The sequence below is a fragment of the Serinus canaria genome, chromosome 13, assembly GCF_022539315.1.
Source record: "Serinus canaria isolate serCan28SL12 chromosome 13, serCan2020, whole genome shotgun sequence".
Taxonomy (NCBI): domain Eukaryota; kingdom Metazoa; phylum Chordata; class Aves; order Passeriformes; family Fringillidae; genus Serinus; species Serinus canaria.
Window position 1 is genome coordinate 1,471,779 of NC_066327.1, and position 26,902 is coordinate 1,498,680.

Here is a 26,902-nt window from a genome sequence, read left to right on the forward strand (position 1 = left end):
AGCCCTGGGGTGGCGGCAAGGGCGGTGCTGTCCCCTGTGCTGACACTGCTGGGGCACCTCGGGGGCTGCGTCCTGTTCTGGCCCCTCACTACAAGACATTTCCTGGTTGCCTCCATCACTGCTAATGCTGTTGGTGGTTTCCCCCTCATCCCACCTGCCATGGCAGGGACACCTTCCACTGTCCCAGGCTACTCCAAGCCCCATCCAGCCTGGCCTTGGGCACTGCCAGGGATCCAGGGGCAGCCCCAGCTGCTCTGGGCAGCCTGTGCCAGGGCCTGCCCACTCTCATTTTAAGACCTTCAAGGGCCTGTGGGAAGAAGGAGGTCAAAGGAATGAAAATTAAAGCAGTGGTGAGATCCTATGGAATCTCAGAGGTCCAGGGAGAGTTGTTAAAGCTTTTTTACTTTCACTAAAAATCTACTTGTTCTGTTTGATGTGTGGAGTCCCAGGTCTCTGGGAACTGGAGCTGTCTGGGTCCATCTAATTGGGAATTATCTGGGACTCTCTGTTAAGGAAATTTACCAGTCTGGTGGAGCCTGGCTGAGTGACAACATTTTACTTTTCATGAATGTTACTAGAAAAGCTTAATTTATTAGGAAACAACTTATCAAACTACCCAGTGAAGATGTCAGAGGTTAAAAATGTGTTGGCTCTTACCAGGAGCTTTGAAAATGTTGCTTTTTTTTTTTTTCTGAACATTTCCTTGCCAGCTGCAAAGCACAGCTGCCTCTTGCATTGCACAAGGGGATGGTGCTCATCCTGGTCTCAGGAAGCTTTGGGGAAGCAGTGGTGAAGATCACATAGAATTCACAGAATCACTTGGTTGGAAGAGACCTTCAAGATCATCAAGTCCAACCCAGCCCCAACACCTCAACTAAACCCTGGCACCTAGTGCCACATCCAGGCTTTGTTAAACACACCCAGGGATGGGGACTCCACCACCTCCCTGGGCAGCCATTCCAGAACTTTATCACTCTTTGTGTGAAAAACTTTTTCCTAATATCCAGCCTATATTTCCCTTGGAAGCTCCCCTGGCAAACTTGGGCTGCCACACTCCAGGAGCTGAAGGAGCTCAGCATTTTGCTTGTGGCCATTCATTTTACACTGAGATAAACCCTGATCTATGCAGGGACTTTGTTCCTTACACTTCAGCTGAGCACGTGGGGAGATAACGATCTGCCTTCCCGAAGCTCTGTTGTTATGAATAATAATCTTAATAATAAAGTGTTTGAGATGGCAATTTGCATTTCAGCAGCACCTTTAATTCACGGCTCTCCAAACGCTTTACAGACAGGGATTAACGAGGCCTCACAACAGCCCTGTGAGGTTGGGGGATGTGATGTGACCATCCCACTGCTGTGGGGACAATGAGGGCACCAGGGATAAGGGGCTTGGAGCAGTCATGCTGGGATTTGACCCAGAACTTAGGCATTTCAGTCCCATCAGGCCTTCAGCTTCGGATCAGCTTTCCCAAGCACGGGTCTGGCTCCACGTGGGGCTATGCTGATTAACGAGCCCATGACTGCCTGGCACAGACTATAAAGGCCATTCATCTAAGGCAGAGGTTTATTAGTGGAGTGGATGGTGCCTTGGTGCTTCTTGCTGCTGGAATTATCTGAGTGTTTGAAGGCATATCAAAAATAGAGTTACATATCAACCACTGAGTGTGGCAGGCTGTAAGTGGAGAAAGCCCTTAGGCCCCAGGTGGGAAAGCTATGTAGGACACTACTTTAAATGTACTGGTAAGAAAAGACATAATAATTTATACATGAAGTCCACCCTTGCTCCTTCCCCGAAGGAAAAATAAAAAGAACCTAGAAAGCCACTGCTGGTTGTCACATGTCAGCTTCAAGCTCTGGGCTCTTGGCTTCATAGCACCTGCCAAAAGAACAAAACGTGGTCATCAGTGGCCTGGCTGGGCTGACAAAGGCAGTAGAGCAATGTGTTCTCCCAAACTCAGTCCCAGCTTTAAAACAACTGAAAATGATAAGAATTCCTCATGTAGGATGGACCTGAGAGCCCTGATGGGAATGTGCTTCAACCACCTGAGGGGCAGGAGTGGATAAGTTGGGCTGGAGGGTGAGACCTCTATTTCTCACAGACCTCTCCATTTAATGGCAAACCCCTCCAGCTTTGCAGCTGGCCACAGGTGATGTCACCTGTGTACCTGAAGTAAACTTGGCACCTTGAGTTCAGCCAGCCCAGGTAAACCTGAGATGGGCACTCAAACTTTTCACCAGGCTTACTGAAAGCAGTTTGAACCTTTAGAAATTTGTGGCAGCTGTTTTTTGTCATATTTCTGAAGGAATAAAAGAGCAGAGAAATACCCCAAGGCATGCTCTTATGTATTATGCTCTTATCCAGCCAGAGAAAGGATTCCCAGCTGGTGCCCTAGAAAGCAAAGCTGAAAAGGGAAACCTTTTCTGACAGGGGGTAGCTCATGCTGTTGTTGGTGTTGATGTTCTTCATGGAGATCAGAGTGATGCTGTTGCCCTTCTGGCTCGTGTCTGCTGAGCAGCTGCCAAGGAAAGGAGATAATTAATTACTCTGGGAAACAAAAGAGGGAATCACAGAATCACAGAGTCACTGAGATTGGAAAAGACCTCCAAGATCATCGAGTCCAACCTTTGAGTAATCATCCCCTGGTCAAGCAGACCAAAGCATTGAGTGCCATGTCCAGGTGTTCCTTGGACACCTCCAGGGACAAAATTTCTTTGCAGAGAGCTGGAGACAAACAGGCAAGGCCAAGGCTAGTGTGGGGGACCAGGTTTGGTTTCCACCACCCACTGAGCTGCTGTCCTGATTCAGGCCCATCTGTAGAGAGTTACAAGGCTTGGGAAGGTGGAATTCCCCTTTTTTTCCTGCCTTGAGGGCTGGGATGCGCATTCCTTGCCAGTGGAGGCTGGATGACTTTGGGATCAGGGAGCCTTAGGCACTGTCCTGTTTTCTGGCATGTTCTGTCTCAGTGGCTTCAGATCCCTTGGATACAATCATTAAAGGTATTTAGTGACCACTGATGCTGATGCAAATTTGGCACCCACAGACTTTGCTCTCTGTGTCCCCTTTCCAAATTAGGGTTTAGGAAACTATTAGATGGAAAAATAGCAGCAATATGTTTTGGTCCCTTCCAGCTCTTGTTTCCTGCTGTTTTCCCACATTCAGCCTCTCCTCTAGAATAGCAGTGATGGACCATGGAGTTCTGATGGACCATTCTCTGCTTGATGCTTCTCTTCCAAAAGTCTCTGAACTGGGGCTCCTTTGTCCTGCTCTCAGGACAAGGAAACAGTAATGGGCATCTTGGGAGATATTTGAGACAGAAACTCGAGTTTAGACCTCAAGGCTCTAGCTAGGCAAGGAAGACAATCTGCTTTGGGAAGGTGGTGAGTCTTCTCTCAGTGCAACTTTGAGATGAGCCCCCTAAATATTGATCTTCTATCTATGTCTCTATCAGAGGATGAGGTGTTATCAAAGCTGATTTTGCTTTTCTAACTCTCTCAAAGATGCTTTAACAAGCTTCCTTCCACCTGAAATAACCAAAGCAGATTCTTTTCCTTGCTAAAATTAGCTCTGGGATAAAACAGGCACTCTCAATCAGATGTGGGTGGCAGGAGCAGCCTTACCTCTCTGATACCATGGAGGTTCCTGGTTTCTGTTTGTCTGGGGGGGAGAAAAGCAGGTGGTGATGTAGAGGCAAGAAGTCATAAAATAAGTCAGCTCTATTCTGAATTACTTCATGCAGGGGTATAAATGGAACCTGAATGAGATTAGAGACACTGTGGGGGAAACTTGGGAATAGATTAGAGAAAACCCTTCAGCTAAGGGGATGTACAGGCAGGACCTGCTGGCCCTGCTGGGCTTTGGGAAGGATTCTGCCTTGCTGCAGAGCAGCCTTGCCCTCTGCTGGGCACTGCTTCATGGAAAATGGGATTCCTAAGGAAAAGAAGTGTCAAACTCCCCAAGTTTTGCTGGAAGAGCTGCCCACCTCTTGGAATTTGAGCTGCAGGAAATTTGAGGCCACATCCAGATGAGGCTGGGCTGGGGCTCTAGTGAGGAGGTCACACTGCATTTCTGACTGCTCAATCCATATTCCAGTCTGGCTTCCAAACCTCCCCACCACAGTGTAAGCTTTGCAAATGCATCTTTTAGGAATTGCCAGATCCACATAAACTGGTGACTTGTTGATTAGGGAAGCACAGATTCCCCTGGACAGATACCTTCCGAGTCCTTGGAATGGTTGCACTTGAACCTGAGGCTGACCACGCTGACCAGGATGATGACCACCACGATCAGGATAATGACAAAGCTGATGACACCTGGGGATGGAGGAAAGAACTGTCTGAGCAGCAGAGAGACTCTGACATCAAAACTTGGCTAGGAAATCAATACTTTCATTAATGTGAGCATGGTTCGTAATAGGCAAAGAAGCAAACAGTTGTTAGAACAAATAGCTTTATCCTCCTGTGTTTTAACCTCAAAGGGCTGCTATGAATACTTAATCAATAAATAATTAATTGGTAAGGCAGTGCCAGGAAAGCAGAAGTCAGCTGATTACACTGGGGATTGATAAGAGTCTGTATGTTCCTGCTATAGTTGGTAAATCTTATCCCAAAAGTGTGTAAAGCTGGATAAATAAGTAATGTAACAGGGAGAGACAAGCTAGAGCTGTGGGTGATGTTATCTGTCCCATAAACCATCTTTAGACACTTTAAATCAAGTGTGGGTTTGATACTGACATCAGGCCTCAATAAATCAAACAATTCTTTGCACAGGAAATTTGTCCTGCTAAGAATCCCTTGGACTTAGAATCCTGGAATCATGGAATGGTTTGGGTTGGGAGGGACCTTAAAGCCCATCCCATCCTATCCCATCCCACCCCTGCCATGGGCAGGGACAGCTCCCAGTGCCCCAGGGTGCTCCAAGCCCCAGTGTCCAGCCTGGCCTTGGACACTCCCAGGGATCCGGGGGCAGCCACAGCTGCTCTGGGCACCCTGTGCCAGGGCCTCGTGGAGTTGGGTGTCCAAACCAGCATGGCCTGGTGCAGGAGAACCCCTCCTCCCCCCAGGTGGCACAAGACCTTACCAAAAGCTGCCACCGTCAGCGGTGATTTCTCGTCTGTCGGGGTGGGCTCGGGCAATTGGCTGGAGGAGTTGGGTGCTGGGGTGATGGGTTTTGAGGTGCCTACAGAGGGGAGAAAGGTAGAAATTACTTTTACATAAAAGACATTCTTCCACGGCTGGGAAGAGGATTCCTAGCAATCCTAGAGGCCCTAACTTGCACTTCACTGAAGAGACCAACTTTGTATCCTGGCCAGGCCCATCAATATTAAGAGCAAAGTGAGTGAGACCTGTGTGGAATCATTGCTTTGGTGGGGCCCCTTTTAGGGACAAGCTGAGAGCACCCAGAAGGTTTCCTTCTGGGACCCCAGTGGGGAAAGGTCAGAGTCAGTGCTGGCACTGTGCTTGAGGAGGGAATTTGTCCAGCCTTCCTGCTTTTACAACCTTTTGCCATAATGACGCCTTTCCTGCTGTTCCCAGGCTCAAGAAGTTGGCCTGAAGTGCTGTTTCTGCCGAGCTTTACAGGCTTCTCAAGGGCTGTATGGGATGTTCATCACCCCTCAGGAAATCCTTGGTGTCCATGCTGCCTTGAAGACAGCTGTGTGATGGCCTTGCTGCTGGCTGTGCAGAGGAATGTAAAATATGGAGGAGGAATCACCTGTCTGTGAGGAGGAAGCACCTTGAGTTGCTGATGTTGTGGTGCTCTCATTCCTCATGGAATCCTGACCTGCACAGAGAAACACAGAATGTGAGCCTTGACCTCCAGTGACATTCAAGAACCAAAGGAATTGATGGAGAGGAAAATGGATTCACAGTAGTGCCAGTGATGTCTGGGGAAACCTGGAATTAATACTCCCACTTCCATACTAAAAGTTTCCCACCAAACATACTTTGTCCCATTTTCCATGTACAAATAGAAACCTAGGGCACCAAAACTCAAATACCCTTTTGTGAATTCTTTAGGGTCTGCAGTCCCAGGTACAGGTTTGGGACAGAAACAGCAAGACAAGGCTGGAAGACTGAGCTGGGAATGTTATAGGTGTGCTGTAGGTCATAAGCATTGAGACTTTAAAATAAGTCTGATTAGGGGGGAAAATATTGCAGAATGTGGGTGTGGATTGAGTGTTTGCCTTGTTCCTGGACTTGAAGTGAGTGGATTTGCTATGCTGGGTTATCTAGAAGTAATTAAACCTTTTTGAGTTGGGCTAGCTTGTACACCATATGCAGTCTAGCTGTGGCAGCACAGAGGATTGTCCAAGCAAGGACTCCAGTTCTCAGTGGGATAAACTGGCTTGTGTGAAGCTGCTTGGTTTGTGACAGCTGCTTCCAGTGCCTGTGCAAGGAAATGCGAAGCCAGCCCATGTATTTTACTAGTACAGAGGAAAAACATCCTTTGCTGCCTCCAGGCTGTTGTTGAACAGCCAGAGTGTCTGCATCAACCTTAATGAGCAGCTACAGGCCCTGTCAGGAGATTCAAAGTGATACTTCAGAGCTTCAGAGGATCATCTGTAGGTCAAGCAGGGTCTTATTCCCTGCTTTCCCATGCCCAGGCACCCAGCAGCAGCTCTGACCAAGGGGATGTGGTGCCTGGAGAGGTGTGCACAGCTCCTGGCACTGCCTGGGGAGCAGCTGAACCCAGGTTCTGTCCCACAGCAAACATCCCTGATTTGGAATGGCATTTTGTCAAAAGCCAGAAGAAAAAGGGGAAAAGGCATATAAATGTAGCCATTTCAGAAGCCACAAGGAGCAGAACAGTCCGGAGAAGCAGAGTCTGCTGCTATACAATTTTTTTCCCACTTATCAAATTCTTTGTTTAATTCTGAAATTGTTCTTCAAGCCACAGGCAGAAGCTGTGGTTTGCTGAGCCTGCCACGGATACCCCATCCCTGGGAAATGCTGGGTCTCACACAATGAGAGACCTGGCTTTTGGAAGCATCAGCATCTTTCTTCAAAGATGTGTGGAGCTTCTCAGTGGTAAATCAGGTCTGGAATGGACAGCAATCTGCTCTGAGCAAAGGGCTCCTGGCTTAGCTAGGCACAGCCATGCTGGGTGGGCATCTGTGTGGGCACAGCTGACCACAGCTTTCTCACCTTGCTTGTGTTGGAGATCTGAGAGGTACTTGGAGAGGCAGAGCACTTTCTTGACCATTGCAGATTTTTGGGGCTGAATTTTTAATGGAGAGTCAGCTCAGCTGTCAGATTTCAGTCTTCCAGTCACTTGGATTCTGCCCTTATTCTGAGAAAACTCTTACTGAATTCTCTAATTTGTACTTACAGATTGGGTTAAGCAAACTGTCAAAAGCAAAATTATATTTATTTAAAAAGACTTTAAAAGGGCTCCCCTCTCCTAAACACAGATCCATTGGTTGGCTGCTCAAGTTCATCCCAGCAGAGGATGTTAAGAGCATTTTTCTCATGTTTTATCACTGCTTGTAAAGACACCAGATGTGATTTTGGATGGCTCACCCCCCAAAAAAGACTCATGCTTAGAGAACCTGTGCCATTGATTGCCATCAAATCATGTGATCTTATTGTTAGTCTCTAAAAGGACAAAGTACCTTGAGGTGCTGGAGAAGGAGCTGCTGTGCTTCTGTTTCCACTGGACTTATCATCTAGATAAAGAAAACATGGGAAAGGACAATTAACTTGAGAAGCCACTACAGATTCCACTATGGAGAGCTGCTGGGTGTCCATGGAGTAAAAATATTTATTTGCATGCTGCTTTCCCTCCAGACAGACATCAGGATGCCCAGTTAGCCAGATGTGGAGTCAGCTCAGAGTGTACCTGACGGGTGAGCTTGGGAGAGGGAGCCTGGGGAGGCTGGAGCTGCTCCAATATTTGATAAACGATGATCTGAATTTTCTCATGTTGGCTTGGCCTGGCTGTGTCCATCTGGAGAACTGGAATGAGCTGCTCTTTCAGAAAAAAAAACCTCTGAGAAATTCAATATTTGCAGAATTGCTGAATAACCAGCACAGTGTGGACTAGGCCCAATATTCTGATGCCTGCAGTTTGGCTTGGATAAGGAGGGAGGCACAAACAGGCCCTGCCTGAGGAAATATTTGGGTTTTTCATCCTTACCTCGCTCAGTGGTTGCTGTCAGGGCTGTTGTAGTGGTGGGGGAGGGTTTGGCTGTAGTAGTTTGACCCACAGAGGTGAGGCTCAGGTTGGTCAGTGGTGTTGATTTTACTGATGGCTCTGTAGAGAAATTGTGGTGTTACTTCAAAAGGTTCAGCCTGGAAACAGCTTTCAGAGGGCACAGCTATTGCAGAGCCCTCAAATTTCTTGAGAGTGAGGAATCATCTGCTAGGGAAAGCATGGAAATAGCCTTCATCCTGCTCAGAGTCAAGGAGCTCTTGTACTTTGGAATTTCCTTTTGCTCTTTTCACTGTGAGGAGATGCTGAGCTGGCAGAGCTCAGCAAACACGTGGAGAAAGTCAGGGTTTGCCACTGCTTCTTTCCCTGCTGGGAAAAATGAAGATGTTTTTGTCACCAGACACTTGACCTGCCTGGAGCTGCCTGGCACCATGTGATCATTTCCTTGTGCTCTGAAATGCCAACTTCCACCTTTCATTTCATTGAGAGTCTCCAAGCCCAAATAATTCAGCTCTTGAAGTGGTCTGGAGGCTCTGTCCTCTGCCTTAGCTTGCTCCAAGCTGCCCCAGATCCAGAGCAAGATGTGAGGGGGAAAGCTTTCAAAAATCTCTCTGCAAGGAACAGTGGATCACCAGCTGGGAATTTATAGGCAATTTCCTTGTCTAGACTGCTCTTGGCTTCACAATAAATTGAGAAAATGGTGAAATGGTTTCAAGGTTCATGTGGAAATGGTTTCAAGGTTCATGTGGTGGGGTTTTTTTTTTTTCCCTTTATCCAAATGTTTCAGTGAAATATTAGAATTTAGGATTGAGTTTAAGTTTCTCTCTCTCTCTCCTTTTTTTTTTTTTTTTTTTTTTTTTTTTTTGCAAGGCTTGGAAGCAGAAACAGAGATCTTTTTGAGATTTTATTCCTTGATATTTTTGGGTCCTTCTGGAAGGGTAGCTATACTTAGATTTTTTTTTTTTTTCCTCCTGAAACATATCAGGAAGAGATCTCTCTCCAAAGATCCAAGTGGACACTTACAGACATGGAGCTGGAGAAATAATTTCTTGTGTAATTGCTTTTCTATATATGTCAAAAATTATAGGAAGGCTTATCTTGGAAGGGATCTTAAAGATCAGCCAGCTTGTCAGGGCTTGGAGCAGCCTGGGATAGTGGAAGGTGTCCCTGCCCACAGGGAATGGGATGAACTTTAACGTCTCTTCCAACTCTAACCATTCTGGGATTCCACTCTATCATCATCTCATTTTCCCTATTCAATTTATTGATTTCTTTGCCCCTGGTTTTGCTCACACCTGTGCCTTTATCCCTGTGGGGTGAGTTGGCAGGATCAGAATCCCTGACACCACAAAATTTCCTACTTCATCACCACTGTCCCCTGCAAAGCCCTGGTTACTGTGGGGTGGCCCAGCTGGACTGAGGTCAGGCCAGTTCCCCACTGGGATGTCCCCAAGCCAGTCTCCAGCTGAGCATTACCTGAGCTGTGGTTCTTGGCTTCAGGGCTGGGTGCCGTTGATTGGGATGGACCTGGAACACAAGCAGAGGCACAGAGGTGACATTTCCAGGCTGGTGGGATCCCACAGGGAGGGTTGGAGGATAGGCTAGAAAGGGGCCATGGTAGCCAATGAGAGCAGAAAGGGTGAGGGGAGCAAGAGATGCTGAGGAGAGGGTTTGTCCCTGGTGTGGCTGTAGGGACCAGCTCCGTGGATCCACGGCTGGGGAACAGGGAGCAAAGAGCAGGCAGGATCCCTCTGCTTTCCCCAGGCTTCCTGGAACACAGCCTTGCTCCCTTCTGGACAAAAAGCAGCCAAGCCGGGTCAGCCCGTGGGGCACAGTGCCCTCCATGTCCCCTGGAGGTCTGGGGGTGACTGCTGATGGATGGGGCGGGCAGAGGCAGGATCCTTGGAGAAGATCCTTCAACAGATGGGAGTTTGGAATCAGGGTCCTATTTGGGGCTTCTCCCCAAATTTGCATCCCCCCATTTCCACGTGCATCCTTATCCAAACAGACACATAAAGCACATCACAAGCAGAGGTACCTGTTCCAGCAGGGGTGGAGGAGTTTGTGGGAGCTGTGGAACCTGAAAGGAAATAGCAGACGGTGAGTGGTGCTGATCTGTGGTGGTCACTAACACACTGCTGTTCTTGTTCCTTGTGGGGTTTGGGTTTTCCTCATCTTCAGTCAGAATGACCTGGAAATATGGGATTGCCCCAAAAACATTAGCAAAGATGTAGTAGCAAAGAAGTTTTACTGAGTGTAAAACTATCAGGCTCTGAGTAAATTAGTAGTGGAGTTTATCCAGCCAGGATAAATGTCCTCCTCCCCTTTGGGGGGGCCACAGAAATCCATGGGGTCATTCCCTCCCTGTGAGCTGTTTGCCTCAGCTCAGCCCTGGCACAGCAGGGTGTGTGACCTGTGTTCTGGAGCTGTTCGGAGGTAAGACACTTCTGAACACTTTATTCCCTTGAGACCTTAAGGAATGGATGGAGGAGGTTTGTAAAGGCTTCCAGAAGCTGATGGGAGTGTTCTCCTTCCTCTCCTGTGTGTCCTGGGAAACTGAGTCTGGAGGGAGCTGCAGCCCTCATGAGCTGCTTTCCCTGTAGGGCTGGGTAGTCCTGCAGGTCCATACAAGGCTGTAGGTGTTCATTGGATCCCCAGTTCCTCAGCTGAAAGGGGGCTTTGTTTGGTTTATTTGTTTGTTTTTCTTTTGGATTCATGACAAAGCACCCCTGCCTCCATCCCTCACATTTCCTGCTCTCAGCATCCGTGATGTTCTTCTGTTACAGCCCCAGCTCCCGGGGTCCTGTGCTCATGGAGTCACAGAGCAGAGTGTTTTAGTTTGGAAGGGAACTTTCAAGGTCATCTAGTCCAACCCCAAGGGTTAGATGAGCTGGCAATTAAAAATACTGCCCTTGAAAATGGGAGAAAGAAATGTCCCAGAGTTGAGGACAAGACCTGAAAAATGTAAATACACTTTAAATGATCAAATCCAACCCAGCTGGTTTAACTTTGGGAAGGTGACTTTGAGTCTGTCATTGCTGGAATGCACATCCTAATTGGGATTTTCAAATGGTTATTGCTGGTGACCCTGGTGCTCTCTGTGGTTAAGTTTAATGACAGAAATGACACTACAGGTACAGAAAGCAGCTGAATCTGACTGCCCTGGTGATCCATCTCACCAACATCCCATGGGAGAAAAGGGATCTGGGGAGAAAGGGATGGCAGGGAAGGTTGAATCCTTCCAGCACACTGTCCCCTCATGATGCCTCATGGCTCTGTGGTGGGAGCAGTGCCTTTGCAGGGGGTGCAGGGGAGGGTCCAGCCAGGGCAGCACCAGCCAGGGCACAGCAGTGACCGTTTCAACCAGATCCTGCTCTCCTGGAAGGAAATTCTCCCTGGGAGGGTGGGCAGGCCCTGGCACAGGCTGTCCAGTGAAGCTGTGGCACTGGATCCCTGTGATACCTGGATTCCTGCAGGTGTCCAAGGCCAGGTTGGACAAGGATTGGAGCACTCTGTGCTAGTGGAAGATGTCCCTGGCATGGCAGGGGGTGGGATGAGATGAGCTTTAGGATCCCTCCCAGCCCAAGCCACTCTTTGATGCCAGGAGCTGTAGGGGTGGTATAGATGAGCTCAGGGGGAGGGCCAGGGGGAGCTGTTGGTGCCCGGGGAGGCTGAGGGCCCAGGCAGGAAGGGGTGTCTGGAAGGAGACCCTGAGCACTGAACATGGTTCTGGCTCAGAGCTCACCCTCGGCATCCTCTGGGTATAGCGAGCTCCTGATTGATCTCATTTTCCTCATGGAATTGCTCTGGAGCTGTAATTGTTTTTGTGTCTGAGGCTTTATGACAATGATCCCAGCCAGACAGGAAGTGTGTAAACCATGGCGAACACATAATAAAATGTGGTTTATTCCCAGAAATGGCTTGGCTGTGAAAATCATACTGGACTTTTCATACCTTTTCCATGTTTTTCTCTTCTAATTTACTGGGCAGCAGGGTGGGAAAACTGTCTTGTTCAATCCATGAAAGAGGAGACAGGATCAAGTCTTTAATCCTTTAATCAGAGGAAGGGACTGGTTGATTTTCTAACTCCATTTGGAGCAGGATCAGGAACTAAGGACCTTTATGTGCAGCAAGGAAAAGGGAGGCTGGGAAAGAGGAGCGTGCCTTAGCATAGGGCTGGTGAGGTGCTAGGAGTGATTGTGTTGGGGAATTTATGGGATATCCTTTCCTGGGGGTTTTGAAGAGCAACTTAAAGGAGCATCAGGGTGATACCTCAGGTTTCAGCTGAATCTGACTGCCCTGTGCTGCTTTAGTGTGTGGGTCTGGGCTTCATATGAGGGGATGGTGAGCTCTGTGCACAGAGCAGGGAGACAAAACAATTCCTTCTCTAGCTGGGCACCAAGGACAAATGATCCAAATCTCAGCCAAGGAGCACAAACACCATGGGCTGGATAGAGAAAAACAAGGGTGGGACTGGATGGGCTGGAGCTGGAATTGGACAATGAACTCCAATATGCAAATGGAGCAGAACTGATCAAAGTGAGAGACCCTGTGACTGGTCGTGCATTTTGTGCCCATTTTGGTTCATCTTGGGTGCAGCCCTGGCTGGGCTCTTGTGCTGCCCAAGGTGGATCCATGGAGGCCTCCTAATAAATCCCTATTTTATTCCTTAACTCTGTCTGATCTCTGTTCTAGGCTAGCCTGCACAAGGCATCAGGGCAGCAAGAGACAGGGTTATGGGCAGCTGTACCATCACTTACTAAATCAATTAATATAATGGGAAAAAAAGAATGTTTTAGGCACATGTTTGCCATTCCTCAAGAGGTAGAGAAGCTTCTTTTGAGGAAGGAGGATGATTCTGGACATTGGTTTGCAAATGCCTTAAGATACTCTCTACTTTCAGCACAAAAAATAAAGTGCTGAGGTTGTTCTGGGGGTCCATATCCTCCAGCAGCTGCCAGACTCACACAGCTCCCCTTTCTCCAAAATTCCCTAGCAGGAACCATTGTCATGTTTTCCTGAGGGGAGAAGTAGCTGTGGCACACTTATGGAAATGCTCCCAGGTACTTTTTCATGGTCATGGTGGAAGCACCCAGAGTTGCTGGAGAAAAAGCTGCTGTCTGCACTCAGCCTTTGCCAAAGGGAAAGGGAAAATTAAGGTGCTCAGATGGACATTTATTCCGCCTTTCTTGGTGCAGATTAGGAGAAATCTGAGAGTTTGAACAGAGCCTCTGGGGATGGGAGGAAGCTGAGGGACAGGGAGGTAACATTGCCCTGCTCTGCCATCCCTTGATGGGGCCATCCATGGGCCAGCTCCAGCATCCCTTGGACAGGAGGAAATTATTGTACTCAACACTTTCGTCACTGCAGCTCATCCTGCCACTGAGGGTCACACTGGAGACCTTCTGAAGTTCTCTGTTTTCAAACCTAAACCTTGTGGTTATTGTAAAAAAGATGAAAAAGCAGTTTTCTCCCACTGCTCAGTTCCCAGAGTTCCTGTGGCTGGGCTGATGCTTGCCCTGCTCTGGAGAGGCTGAGGGCTGGAGATCCCTTCTGGCATTCTGCTCCGGAATAAACGGCCCTGCCTTCTCTAAACACATCCACACTTCATTTCAAAGTGCAGCCGGCCTGGCTCCGACTTCTGGCCGCTGCTGCTTGTTGTGCCTTCCCTGCCAACTCAAATAAGCAAGAGCCCTGCTCTATTGGGTGTTTTCTTTTGGGCAGGGTGCTCAGCATCCCTGGTCCCACAGGAGCAGGATGGATCTGTGCAAGGCAGGATGAGACCGAGCTCCCATTGTGGGACTGGGCAGCAGGACGGGGTGAACACAAGGCGCCACGTGTCACAGCTCCCTGCAGATATCCCGGGGGACCCTGGAACTGGAAACCATTCCCTACCAGGGCTGCTGCCAGCACAGAGAGCCCTGGCTGCAGAAACAGCTCCCAGCAATAATCAGGACACGGCTGACACAGCTGGAATTGCAGTAAACATCAAAGCCCCTCCACAAGGGCAAGCACTGCCAAGGAGCTCGTTGCGTGTTTGGGTGCAAAGGATTTACAGCTGGATTGTGCAGTCCTGGGTGGAGACTGGGAGCTGGCTGAGGGATTTACCATGGGAAATACGGCTTTGTGCTTATGCTGTCATGGGAAAGTCCTAGTTAGCCACAGGAGCTGCAGGGCTGCACAGGAGCGCGTCGGGGATGCAGCTGCGCTTCACTCTCGGCGCTCGCTGCTTTCCTGGTAATTTTTCCAAAGGGTAAACGGGAGAATTTTGGATTTCTGTTCTTGGCAGTTGTTTTCCCGTGGGGCTAGGTGTGTCTGACCTGGAGCCTTCTCTCATGGTAGCTGAGATATTCCCAAAGCAAACAGCTCACCCCACTCCTCCTCAGCACAGAGGGTGATGTCAACCAGTCAACAAAAAGGCAAGTGAATTTTAGGTATTTCTGCTTTGGTATTGTTTTTGGCAACTGTAGACATTTAAAGCATGGTTTTTCCAGCTGCTGACCAAAGAGAGGGACTACTTTAAATCCCCGAACTTTGCCACGGCTTCCTATAGAGACCTGAGCCAGCTGATGGAAAGGTTTCAGCCGGGTTTAGATCAGGCTCAAGACAGGCTTGTGGTGTCCAGCCTGTGTTCATGGAGGGTTGGAGTCACTGGGGAGGACCTCTGGCACTGGTGTGGAGTCACAGGGACTGCTCCTGTCCACTCAGAACTGCTGATGGGGAGGGAGCATCTATTCCCAGTGACAAGGAACCCTGGACTCATCACTTCCTGGCAGTTTTGGAGGATGTCCCACCTGCAGAGCCCACAGGGCAGGGCTGCACCTTTGTGTCACCCTGTGCTTGAAAACACTTTCAGGAAAGAGATCCAGCAAGCTAAAAATAGGCTTTGCAACTCAGCTATTGGCACTTCTGTCAGATAACCCAAAACAAAAAAAACCCAAAAACCAACCACTTAACACAGGTGCAGCTGTTTCCTGGGTGAAACACAGCAGCAGTGAGCAACACCCAGTTCATAGGACTTCCACATGGAAAAAATTCCTCTTTTAGGAAAACTGGAAAGCAGAGAGTCCTGCCAAAGCCTAGGTCCTGTTTTATTAACTGCCTAAATAAGGTGTCTCTGCCTTGAGGGTCTCACAGCAGAACAGGTGGGGTGGGAATTGTGGAGGAGAGAGAGGAAAGTGTTGTTCTGCAGAGTGGATAACTGACAGCCCAAATCAGGGCCAGATCCACAGAGGTGTTCAAGTGCCTAATTCCCAAATGGCATGGGGGGGGTTGGCAACTGGCTGCCAAGTTGTTCTGAATTGTAATGACTCAGTCAGAGTGGTATGGAAAGTTTAGAGAGCCGGGAATTAATCCCGGATCTCATCAGCAATTAAAATTAATTGTTGCCTTCCTCTGCCCGTCCTCAAGGGCTGGGCCTGGGCATCCTCTCCAAGCACCACATTCCCTGCTCCTCTCTGGTGAGCCAGTCTGGAAGCAGATCTTAGTGGGAGGCAATTAAAACCCACTTGGATGTAGAAACAACTCGGGAGACAAACAATGTGGGGAAGCTGCGAGCACAGAGCAGCTCTGCTGCACCCCTGTGCTGCCCAGGGCTGGCTTTTCCATGTGAAGGGAAGGAAAAGCAGCCTGGCTGTTCACCTGGCTGCACCACCCCTGCTCCAACAGGCTGCTGCTCCCTCACCCTCCCAGGAGCTCGCTGGTTCCAGTTTCCCCCTGCCCTGCTTATTTTAGAGCTCTGGGTTTGCTCCTGGTGATGTGGGTCCTGTCCTTCTCCTGGCCCTGCTGCTCCTCAGGTTTGGAGCTGGGTCTGGGATTTTGGAGGGGAAATCACTCTATGCCCAGGGCAAATGAAAAATGGGGGCACCACCAATCCAGGCTTGATGGGACCCAGAGCCCAGCCCGTGCTTTTTGCCTACCTACAGTTTTTTAATAATATTACTTATTAGCAGAACTCAAAGCTCTTTACAGAGGACACTTTCCAAGTTTCTTCCCAAACTGATTATTCTTTCCAGTAATTCTGAGATTCCCCAGGTTTATTTGAGTGCTGCTCAATAAATAAATTTGAGTGCTGCTGTGGTGTTTATGAACTACCAAGCAGGAATGTGATCTGCTGGGACTGGTTCAGGAGACAAGGTGTGAAAGGGGCTGGTGGCTAAGGGATTTTGTGGGAAATGGATTTGTAGAGAATTTTCAAAGCTTGGTAAAAGGTTTACACATTATGCATCTGCATGTAAACTTTGAGATAAGAAATGCTGACTTAAAAATGCTATGGAATAGGACAGACATTGTTGAGAGAGAATAATAATTCATCATTCCTGTTCTTTCCACCTGCTTTTCTTGAGTGTCCTGGCTTGAGTGCCAGGGGAGCACTTGAAGGATAACCCTGCCTGGAAGAGGTTCCAGTCTCACAGAAGCAACAGCCACAGACCAGTTAAAGCCTCTTGGCCTGACAATTCATCTGAGTACAGATTTTGGGGGAATGACCCAGGTTTTTCTCCCACATTTCCTAACTCTTCATGTATGCTCACATCTCATATCCCCACAGTGTGGGCAGCAGGGTAGGGGGGATCCTGCCCCTCTGCCCTGCTCGAGTGAGACCCCACCTGCAGAGCTGCCCTCCTTCAGCTTAAGGACACTCCCCCTTGTCCTGTCCCTCCATCCCTTGTCCCCAGTCCCTCTGCAGCTCTCCAGTAGCCCCTTTAGGCCCTGGAAGGGCTCTGAGCTCTCCCTGGAGCCTTCTTTGTCCAGGTGAGCACCCCCAGCTCTCCCAGCCTGGCTCCATGGCAGAGGGGCTCCAGCCCTCTGACCATCCTGGTGCCTGCTCTGGACTCAGATGGGAGCTTCTCCCCCGTTGAGGTGGTTAAGTCGTGCTGGGTGGGCTCCTCTGGGAACTGGGGCCAGTAGAGCTCCCAGCTGGGACTTTGCTGGTGCTGCAGAAGCCCCAGCTCCCTTCTCCAGCCTGGCTTCCCAGCAGGAACATTCCTGGCTTTGGGGCACCAGCACCACCTCCTGCAAGGACACCTGTTGTTGACTCACCTATTGTAAATGGGACAGAATTCCTGGAAACTGCTGCAGTCAGAGCTGCAGGGTCACCGAGGGGTTTTGTGTTACCGAAGGGAGCAGTTTGTTGTGTGAGCAAACATTTCTCCAAACCACCTCCTGCTCTCTCTTCCTTGTTCAGCACCTCAGGGCTGGGCTGGCCTCGCCCTTGGCTGAGAAATCTGCTTTAGGATGCTCTGGTTTGAGGATGCAAGTCTGGAATCCGGGTGCCTGTCCTATAGTTGCACCTCATCTTTTGGATTATATCAAAAATATATCTCAAAACACATGTCTGCTTTTGAAATACCACATTTCTCATGGCATTATCCATCCACAGGCTGTGGCACAGATAAGGAGAGCAGTGGATGGAACAACAACAGTGGGAAATCCTGCTGGGTTTTCATCAGCTTTGAGGAGGAATTTTTACAGTGGAAATCTTTTGTCTGGAAAATGCCTGCCCATTGTAATGGAAAGGGTCTATAGGAAGAGGTTTGTTTGGACAAATTTTCTGCTAAGTGTTTCTAGGGGGAGGAAAACCAAATTGGAAATGTGCCAGACCTTCCCAATTCAGCAATTACAAAATAACAGTTTGAACTTCCCTTATTTGAACCCCCCTTCAGAAATAACCATGAGAATGGAGACATTTAATTTAGGAAATGATAAATTAATAAAATACTGGATTTGCACCAAGCAAAAGCGAGGAAGGCCTGTGTGGGACCAGGCCGGTGTTAGTGTCCAGCCTGAGCTGATTCTGTGTCTCCTCAAGGTTACATCAATCTCCCCCAAAGGAGGGAGCCTTGTTCCAGAGCCCCTAATTCCCTTTCCCAGCTGCTGGTGTGCCGGGAAACCAGCGGCACCACGGAGCCCGACTGTCCCTCTCCTAAGCTGCTGCTTTGCCTTGTGCAAAGCTTCCCCAGGGGCTGCACCACCTTTGGGCCTTGCTGTAAAATTAAAAATGAAATCAAAAAGCTATTTTGGGGCTGTTGGATCAGTGCAGAAGAGGGAGGCAGGACATTCCAGGGAAGGGTGGTTTGGTGGGAGAGGTGTGACAGTGCAGTGACCATGCAGGGGGACGGTCCCTGCCCCTGATTTTAGACAGGTGGCTTTGAGAGGACAGAGTGATGCTGTCGAGACTGAATGACGGGGGGTGGCATCCCTTCCACCTGTGCTGCAGCACTAGGTGCTCCTGGGAGCTGGAATTCCAGAATTCTGGGATTCTGAGCAGTGCCTCTGGGATTCCCACTCCATGGACCTTGGCGTGGTGCAGCCCAGCCAGGGAAGGGGCCTGGCACCCTCTGTGCCATTGCAGTTCCATAAAAGCCCTTCCAAGCAGTTTTAAGAGGAAAGGCAACATTCTGGGTGGGCATTAAGGAGTGTCACAGGGTGGCCAAGGCGCTCAGAGCCCCTTGGTGTGATCCTTGCTCTGATCCCAGGAACAAATCCTCCCTCTGCTGAAGGCAGCAGTGTTGGCCTCTAATGAAGAGAGAAAATTTCCAATCCACGTGCTCTTATTTCTTGGAGTTATACAGCTACAAACCAAATTACTTTCTATATTCTGCAGAATGAGATGATCTTTCCTTTCCAACACAAACCATTCTATGATTCTCTGCCTTTTAAAAATCCCATTATTACCAGCACTGTGGCTGTAACCCGAGGCAGCTTCTATGGTTTAATGATAAAACCTCGAGTTGGAGACACATTATTTTATATTCCTTTGAATGTATTCCAGCTCCCAGCTACTACAGCTGTCAGCAAAGGAAGAGGGGCCTGACAATGCAGGGAAAAGCAACCTGTCATCCTTTAGAGCAGGAAACCAGCTCCTTCATCCCACACCTCGACTCAGATGGGAAAGAGAAGTCAAAGAATAATTACCCCAAAGCAGCAGAATTATTATAGCAAGGACGAGATGTGCTCTGCACGAGCCTTGCACGTGGGCTTTGTATTGATACTAATGAGAGCAAAAAGTGCACAAAAAGTATTTTTGAGGAAAACAATGCCCTGTACATTGAAATGTTCCACCTTGACTCTTACTTGACAAAAGTCACTTACTCCAAACGCCTCAGCACAAGCACTCCTTTCATTAAGCTGCAAACAAATCTTTTGTGTTCCAGCAGCGCCAAACAAACCCTGTAAACCAGACAAAGCCACGATTTCCCCAGCAGCCCGGCTGCTGCCACCCCTGAGCTGCAAGGCTGAGCTTTCCAGTGGCAGCTCCCAGCCTCTGTCCCGTTGTCTTTGGAGCCCCCCGTGAAGCCGGGCCCCCCAAATCCCCCCGTCCGAGCCTGGTGCTCCCCGGGTGCGGAGCAGCTCACCTGGGAGCAGCAGGAGGAGCCAGAGCAGAGCACGGAGGGACGGGAGCGGCATCTCCGCGCTGCTCTGTGCCTGGCGGAGCTCTGGCCATCCCGGGAGGGACCGCCAGCAGCGATTCGCCTGCCTGGGCTGACTCTCCACAGCTTCCTGTTAAAGAATAGGAGGAAACGGGCTCAATCCACAGGGGAACTGTGTTTTTCAGCCCATTATGGCCGGGGAGGATGTGAGCCATCGCTCACCGGCGGCAGAGGAAACCTTGCCGGGCTTTGCCGGGGTTCGGCTCCCTCTCGGAGGGATGCCCTGCTCCGGGCCCAGCGGCTCCCTTACGGTGCCGGGGCTTTTTGGGAGGCGTTTTGTGTGTGCTGCCATGTGCCCCAGGTCCCATCCCCCACATCAGCCTCCCTGGGGTAAGAGCTGCTGGAGAAGCCTCCTTGCCACCTGAGAGGGGGATTCTAACACATCTGTGAGGAATTTAAGGGTAACTGCTCCTTGTGGGGCCAGGGTGGCTCAGCAGCTGGGCTTGCCCTGTACCCTGTGCCTCCCTGGGCAGCTCCAGCGAGTCTGGGAGCTGGGACATGCCAGCTTTGGGATGGTGGCCTTGCCATGGTGGCTTTGGGATAGTGGCCTTGCCATGGTGGCTTTGGGATGCTCCTCTTCAAGCAGCACCCTGCAGGACAAACAGCACATGCTGGGCTTTGACCTACCCCGTTCCCAGTTCCTTGAGAAGGGCAAGAACTGGAAAACTGGGCTGGTTCTGCCCCCATCCAGCCCGAAGGGCTTGGGCATTTGGTTTCTTGGCCCTGACCTTGGTTGTGCTGCTCCGTGCAGGTCCTGCCTGCCACAGTGAGAACCCCAGAGGTTCTGGTTTATCCTGTGCTGGATGTCAGTGGTGTTATCAGGAGGAGAAGCATTTTAGTGTCCTCACCTAGGAAAGGCTCCTGTATCCTTCTTGGGGGTCTGTGTGGTGTGCAGGATGCAAAGCCAGAGGATTCTGTCTGCTGGTCTGAGGGGCTGCTCCAGCCCCCTCCCACAGCCGCCAAAAGCCACAGAGCCTCAGCCAAAGGCTAGGGAGTTTCTCCTTCACTGCATGGAGAGCATTAAGGGTATCCTATGTTGCCAGCAGGATTCTGGTTCCCATAGCTGGCAGACAGCAGCAGCCCTGAAGGGAATCACCCCCCTGTGCATGGCACAGCTCCTCACATTCCGTGTGTCTCTTCCAACCCCTCCAACCCCCCAGAAAACCACCAGAACCAAGGCTGGAGGCCTCCACAGCAGCCTGGCTGGGACAAACCCCCTGCCAGCAGCCCCCCCATCCTTTTGTGCCTTGCACAGATGTGACGCTCAGAGATTATGCTGTAGATTAAGGTTTTACTGAATCCTGAAATGAGTGCAAATACCCAGAAGCTCACACGCAGTTGAATCTCTTCTGGATGCTTGGCTGGATGGGAAAAGGCATTTCCCACCGTGTCCTCCCCACGTGCAGGAAGGACCGAGCCCAAATATCCTGTCTGCTGAGAGCCTGCAGGTAAGAGCAATGGTGTTTTGGGGTGTAAGGATGGGAAGATGCATGTTGTAATGGCTGAAGCTCCGAGGGATCCGTATTTTCTGCTCTGAGATGTGCTCAAGGTCACTGCTGGGGCAGAGGGTGTGACACATGGCACTTCTGGGCCGGGGGGATGTACCTGTGTGCAGGGTGGTGACACCTGTGAGGGGAGGGATGTGCCAGCCCTGACCTGGCTCTGGCTCCTGCCTGTGACCCCCAGCAGCTCACACAATCTTTTCGGTTGGAAAAGCCTCCAAAATCATTGAGTCCAACCATTGAACTGGAGGCCCAAAGCATCCACAGCTTCCCATGGACTCACCCCACAGCCGTGCTGGCAAATGGGCAAATTCTGCAGCAGTGGGACCCCCGGCAGGGACCATCATCCCCGGGGCTGTGCCATCCCTGGGGACAGGACCCTTCCAGCCCGGAGCACAGCGTGGGTGTGCCGGGCTGTGCAAACAGCTCACATGCCCAAAGGGATTTTTTACACCCATTCCTTCACCACATTCAATTTTCACGCCCCGCCGGTGGCAGCAGGAAGGTTTCCTGCAGCCGAAGGGGGAAGGGAGGGTGCTTCTCCCCAGACAAAAGGCCCTTGTCCCGCCGCGGGGGACAGGAGGGTCGCAGGGCGGCAGCGCTGATGCGGCAGCGGCAGGACGGGAGCAGCGCTGCCCGCGGGATGAGCGGGCGCTCCCCGTGTGCCCCGGGGAGTCCCGGCGGCGGCGGGGCCGGGCTGTGACGTGGCAACTTCCGAGGTGAGTCCGGCTGCACCTTCACCGGAGAACCAGCCCGCAGCTCGTCCTGCTCGCCCCGCCGGCAGCTTCCCAGCGCCGCCGCCGGAGATGATGATTCCCAGGCAGCAGGGACGCCCAGGTACCCCGTGGGGCTGGCAGGGCTCTCCTTCCTTCCTTTCCCATTGCCCTCCGCTCCCACCCGTGCTGGCTCCACGGGATCTTGTGTCTGGCGAGGGACGACTGACGGGGTTGGGTCCCACTGGGAGGTCCCCGTGGGGTTTGGTCCTGGATCAGCATCGTGGGGCCGGGGGCGGAGAGGGGAGGGCAGAGGGCTCCCCACAAGAGCCAGGTGTAGTGTCCAAAGGTGCCCAGGACAGGGAGATGCAGGGACTGCCTTATCCTGCGAGCCCCAGACTTCAGCACCAAAACTTCCCCTGTGCTGCGAGCCCGAGGGAGGGGACACTCAGGGATCGTCCCATTCCCTGGCAGCTGCACGTGCAGCAGGAGCTGCAGGCTCAAGGGCAGGACATGAGGACAGGGACGGGCTCGGCTCGGTGGTCACCGCCCTGTCCCCGTGCCAGGTCACCCCACTGAGCCATGAACGCCTCGGTGGCCGGCAGCCAGCTGAGACAGCCCGAGCCCCAGGACGTGGCCGCCTTCACCCCCGTCTCCATCGTCAAGAGCGTGACCAAGAAATCGGACGCGCTGCCGGTGATCTCGGTGATCGTGGTGCTCTTCGTGCTGCTGGCCGTGTTCATCGTGCTGCTGGTGCACTACGGCCCCCAGCTGCGCACGGTGCAGGTCACGCTGCACCACGAGCCCATGGCCCAGCACATGGACAGCGTGCTCCTCACCGACTGGAGGCGCCTGGATGCCCACGGCAAGATGGGCTCGGCTGGAGTGACCTGCCACTGCTCCTGCAACCACCACCTTCCCCACGGGAGTGCTGAGCCCAATGTCATCGAGATCACCTACCTGTGACACGGCCCGGGGCCACCCGGCCAGGGCTCGAGGGACGTGTCCCGCTGGAAAAGCTGGGGTGGGATGTTCGGGTATCCCAGGACTCGCTGCTGCCCACACACAGAGGCTGCACCTCCCCAGACCCGTGTGTGGTCCCAGGAATGCTCAGCCAGAAGGTTCAAGACCCATCTTCAGCCCCCAGAAGTCCAGCTCAGGGGTGTCACTGTCCCCAGGCAGGAGCTGGGTCCCAGCCTGGGCTCTGGGGCTGGCTCAGCCTGCGTGGGACAGCTTTAGCATCTCTTCTGGTTTTACCTGCCCTGGCTTTACCTGTCCCACACTGCCTGGGAGTGGCCAGCAGAGCTGCCTTGGTCCTTGCCCCAGCTGGGGAGCTCTGGGGCTGTACTCAGTCCCCTGGCAGTAGCTGGAAGTTGCATAATCTGGAATTGTTTTCCAGTGAAAGATGTTTCCACACTCACGGTGTCCTCGTTACACTGTTTATATTGCACAGAGGAGCTTCCAGCTGCTCTTTGCTTCATGCCACATCCCCTTTTCCCACACTGGGGGGCTGGAACACTGTCCTGCCCCTGCCAGCCCCCCAGCCCCTCGGGCAAACAGCCAGAGCAGAGGAGGGCAGAGGATGCAGCTCCTGATCCCGTGTTGGGTGGAGTCAGTGACAGGGGACACGTGTCCTGTCCCCAATGGGGGTGGGTGAGAGAAGAGAGGTGACACAGCAGAGGCAAGAGGTGATAATGGCACATCACAGCTGGCTGAACATCTGTAGGTGCTGGCACCAGAGGGGAAGCTCTCGTGACTCTGGACAGAGTCTGTAGCATCTCTGTGCAAAGGGATGGGAAGTCCTGAGATCACCCCCACTGTGGTCACCCTCAGTGTGGTCACCCTCACTGAGGTCACCCCCACTGTGGTCACCCCCACTGTGGTCACCCTCACTGAGGTCACCTTCACTGAGGTCACCCCCACTGTGGTCACCCCCACTGTGGTCACCCTCACTGAGGTCACCTTCACTGAGGTCACCCCCACTGTGGTCACCCCCACTGTGGTCACCCCCACTGTGGTCACCCTCACTGTGGTCATCTCTCTGTCCCCATCCATGAGTGCTGTCCCAAGGAGGGAGCAATGGTGGGGTTGGCACTGTCACCCTCAGTGGGGTGATGCTGAGAGGCTCTGTCACCCTGGGGAGAACCTTGTTGAGGTGCCACAGAGGGATCAGGAGAGGTGAAACCGGAGCCCTGCAGGCTCCTGGGGCTGTCAGAGCACGGACCCTGTTCAGCCCTGGGGTCTCTACTGCTGGAGGTACCGGGATCTCTGCAGTCCCAGACTCTCCCTGGGGAGGGAGCAGCCTCTGAGGCTCCCCCCGAGGATTTATTCTGCTGGACAGCCTCAGAAGTCAGGATACAGCTTCCACCTCTCCCATACTGGAAAAGCCAGGTCTGTGTCTGCCCTCAGATCCCTGGCACAGATCCCTGTGGGCACAGCTGGACAAGAGATGGGCTTTACCTGTTCCTCCAGGAGCTGGAGGTATTCCCGATGTGCCAGATGATTCAGGATCCCTCCTCTCACTTATTTCCAGCCTTTCTTTTGCTTTAAAGCTGGACTTGCTGGAAACTTTTTGTCTCCACAAAAAACATAATTTATATTACTTTTTGGGAGGGTTGTTTTCTGTTTCGAATTTGTTCCCATTTGTTTTCCAGGGCTGATAGGGCATTATCAGCTCTCTCACACCCGTGTTACAGGAGATAAGGGCTGTCATTTCCATTGAAAATTGTGGAGTCCTGCTCCCCTTTCCATGTCAAAAGAGGGCTTTGTTTGCAATGTGTACGTCCCTAACAGCACCCCTGAGGAGATAATCACCTCTAGGGACTTCTCCTAATTAAGAAATCCTCTCTGTAAGGGTGGGCAGGCCCTGGCACAGGGTGCCCAGAGCAGCTTTGCCTGCCCCTGGATACCTGGCTGTGCCCAAGGCCAGGCTGGATGGAGCGTGTCCCTGCCATGGCAGGGGGTGGCACTGAGGTGGATTGAAGGTCCTTTCCAACCAAAACCGTTCCATGATCTCTTTAAATGACATCTGTGGGTTGTGGTCACCTCCACCAAGAGCTGGGGACCATCACAAGACGACCCCTTGTGACCGTCACAAGATCTGCACTGTGACACCCAGAGAGGCTGCACTCTCCTCCTGGGGATATCAGCCAGTGTCACCCGCCCAGGCTGAGGCAGCAGAGTCGTCCCCAGCTTTGGTGGCTGTGTCATTCCTGCTCAGGGAGCAGCTCCATCCAGCACAAAGCCTTTAATTAGGGGAACAGGAGCTTTCCTGGCAGCTCCCTCTGAAGGACACCCACAAAAGGGAAACGTCATATTTAGAGAAAAAAGATTAAAAACGTCTAAATATTAATAAAGGGAAAGACAGAATGGGTAATTATTGCTGGCACTTATTGATTTGCAGCTGCTGGGGACTCGTAAAGGTCTGATTGATGTCACAACCCGGATCCATCACTTACCCTGTGCAGCACAGGGAGCCCACCCGGGCTGGTGTTCAGGTGTTTTGGGGCGTCAAACGAAAATCAAATCAAAGTGGCAGTGGAAGGTGGTGCTGCTGGGTGCCCCCTGCCCCTGTCCTGTCAGCAGCCTCCTGCACTCTGGGAGGATCCAGCTCTGAAGCCCCAGCCTTGGGGAGTTCTTTCATGTGTTTCATTTGCAAACAGAAATTTAGATGCAAGCTTTTGGAGCACAGGAAAGAAATTACTGTAAGACTTAGAATAGCAAATTAAATCATACAAGCGAGTGACAATATGCTGCCAGCTTTCTCCTCCAGAAGAACATCAAGGGTTAGATCTCAACTCATTGCTTTCTCCCACACAATAAAACATCATTTTTACAGCTTCTCCTCGTTTCTCTTTGGCCAGCTCTCCCTCTCTCTGCTCACAGAATTGCTTTTTGTAGCACCGGGCTTTATAAAACACGTCAGGGTCCTGGAGCAGCAGAGCCGTGCATGACATTACCATAACATTATTCCTGATTATTCAAACACCCAGCCTAGCCCAATTTACTTCACTTACAACTTTCTTCCCCTCCTTAATAATAATTCCTTTATGAGCACGGAGCAACAATACTCTCCTTATCGTCCCCTCTGTGCAGGGCAGCTCCTGGAGCCCGGCAGGCAGGAGCTGCTTTGCTCAAAACCAGGTTTTTGCCTGGGGAAGCTTTCGGGAGCTGCTACATCCGTAATTAACTCTGTCCTCATCAGGGATCGCCCGCTCCTCCTTTTATTTCCTCCCTAATTAAGGTGTTGCCCTGCAGGAGTGGAGGCACCTCTATAACTCCCCCAAAGGAGAGTTTAGTGGGGGTACAGTGGGGTTTGGGGGAGACTCTGCTGTGATGCTGCAGCATTGCCTAAAATCGTGTAAAACCCAGGGAAACGCCCTAAAATCGCGTGAAAGCGAGGGAAACACCTTAAACTGTGCAAAACCGGGGGAAACACCCTAAAATGCTGTGAAACGGAGGGAAGCACCCGAAACCCGTGCCAAACGGGAGGCACCCGCTCCATCCTCCCCTCCATCCTCCATCCGCTGAGGATGGAGGGGAGGCAGCTGCAGCATCGCCCAAGCCTCCCTGCAGGGCTGGGGGCGGCGGAGCCCCCCGGGACCGTCCGCCGGGGGAAGGGTGATCGCAGTCCCTCTGTGGAGAGAGTCCGGGGGCCTCAGCATCCCCAGCCCCTCGGGCGGTGCCGGGGACAGGCGGGAACAGCGGCGGAGCCCAGCGCGGAGCAGCAGTGGGCTCTCGTGGTGGAGCGATCCAACTGCACAGCGCAGGCACCGCCGGGGCTGCGCCTTCCCCGGCCCGCCCCGGCCTCGGCGGGCACTGGGAGCTCCGGGCAGGCAGCGCTGGAGGAGCCCGCAAGGACACCCGGGGGGTTGGTGATGGTGGGGGAGGATGAGCAGCCCCGCCCAGGCTGGAGCGGGTGGCACGGGGAGGTCACCTTCGGCCGAAGTCACCTTCAGCCGGCGTCACCTGCTGGTTGTACGGAGATGAGCTCAGGGAGAGCCGGGCCACCCCAAGGGAAGCTCCCTCCACCTCCTGCAGAGCTCCGTACCTGGTGTGAGAGGGGGAATCACGTCCTTCCTCGTGAGAAAGGGCCCCCAGGAGCCTC

General features: G+C 51.8%; 2 protein-coding genes across 2 annotated transcripts; one reads left to right on the forward strand and one right to left on the reverse strand.

Annotated features, from left to right (window-relative positions):
• Positions 1 to 769: 769 nt before the first annotated feature.
• Positions 770 to 22,900, reverse strand: ECSCR (endothelial cell surface expressed chemotaxis and apoptosis regulator). Its single transcript, XM_018915294.3, has 12 exons — positions 22,756 to 22,900; positions 19,506 to 19,650; positions 10,190 to 10,231; positions 9,628 to 9,678; positions 8,137 to 8,253; positions 7,613 to 7,666; positions 5,713 to 5,781; positions 5,080 to 5,178; positions 4,215 to 4,313; positions 3,621 to 3,657; positions 2,419 to 2,518; positions 770 to 1,878 (listed from the first exon to the last, which is right to left on the reverse strand). The coding sequence occupies exons 2-12, from the start codon at positions 19,555 to 19,557 to the stop codon at positions 1,870 to 1,872; spliced, it is 729 nt and encodes a 242-aa protein (XP_018770839.1). The 5' UTR covers positions 19,558 to 19,650; positions 22,756 to 22,900; the 3' UTR covers positions 770 to 1,869.
• SMIM33 (small integral membrane protein 33) lies at positions 21,787 to 25,632 on the forward strand. The gene is made up of 2 exons (XM_030229361.2): positions 21,787 to 21,919; positions 22,362 to 25,632. Exon 2 carries the CDS (start codon positions 22,378 to 22,380, stop codon positions 22,759 to 22,761), a length of 384 nt encoding a protein of 127 aa, XP_030085221.1. The 5' UTR covers positions 21,787 to 21,919; positions 22,362 to 22,377; the 3' UTR covers positions 22,762 to 25,632.
• The last annotated feature ends 1,270 nt before the right edge of the window (positions 25,633 to 26,902 follow it).

Bases quoted from the DNA above. Each gene is read 5' to 3' on its own strand.
- ECSCR (XM_018915294.3), bottom strand. From the start codon at position 19,557: ATGCCGCTCCCGTCCCTCCGTGCTCTGCTCTGGCTCCTCCTGCTGCTC. The intron at 5,782-7,612 runs GTACTTTGTCCT...TTCTCTGTGCAG, and splicing joins TCCTTCTCCAGCACCTCAAG to GTCAGGATTCCATGAGGAAT. The intron at 3,658-4,214 runs GTATCTGTCCAG...TCTCCCCCCCAG, and splicing joins CCATTCCAAGGACTCGGAAG to ACAAACAGAAACCAGGAACC.
- SMIM33 (XM_030229361.2), top strand. From the start codon at position 22,378: ATGAACGCCTCGGTGGCCGGCAGCCAGCTGAGACAGCCCGAGCCCCAG.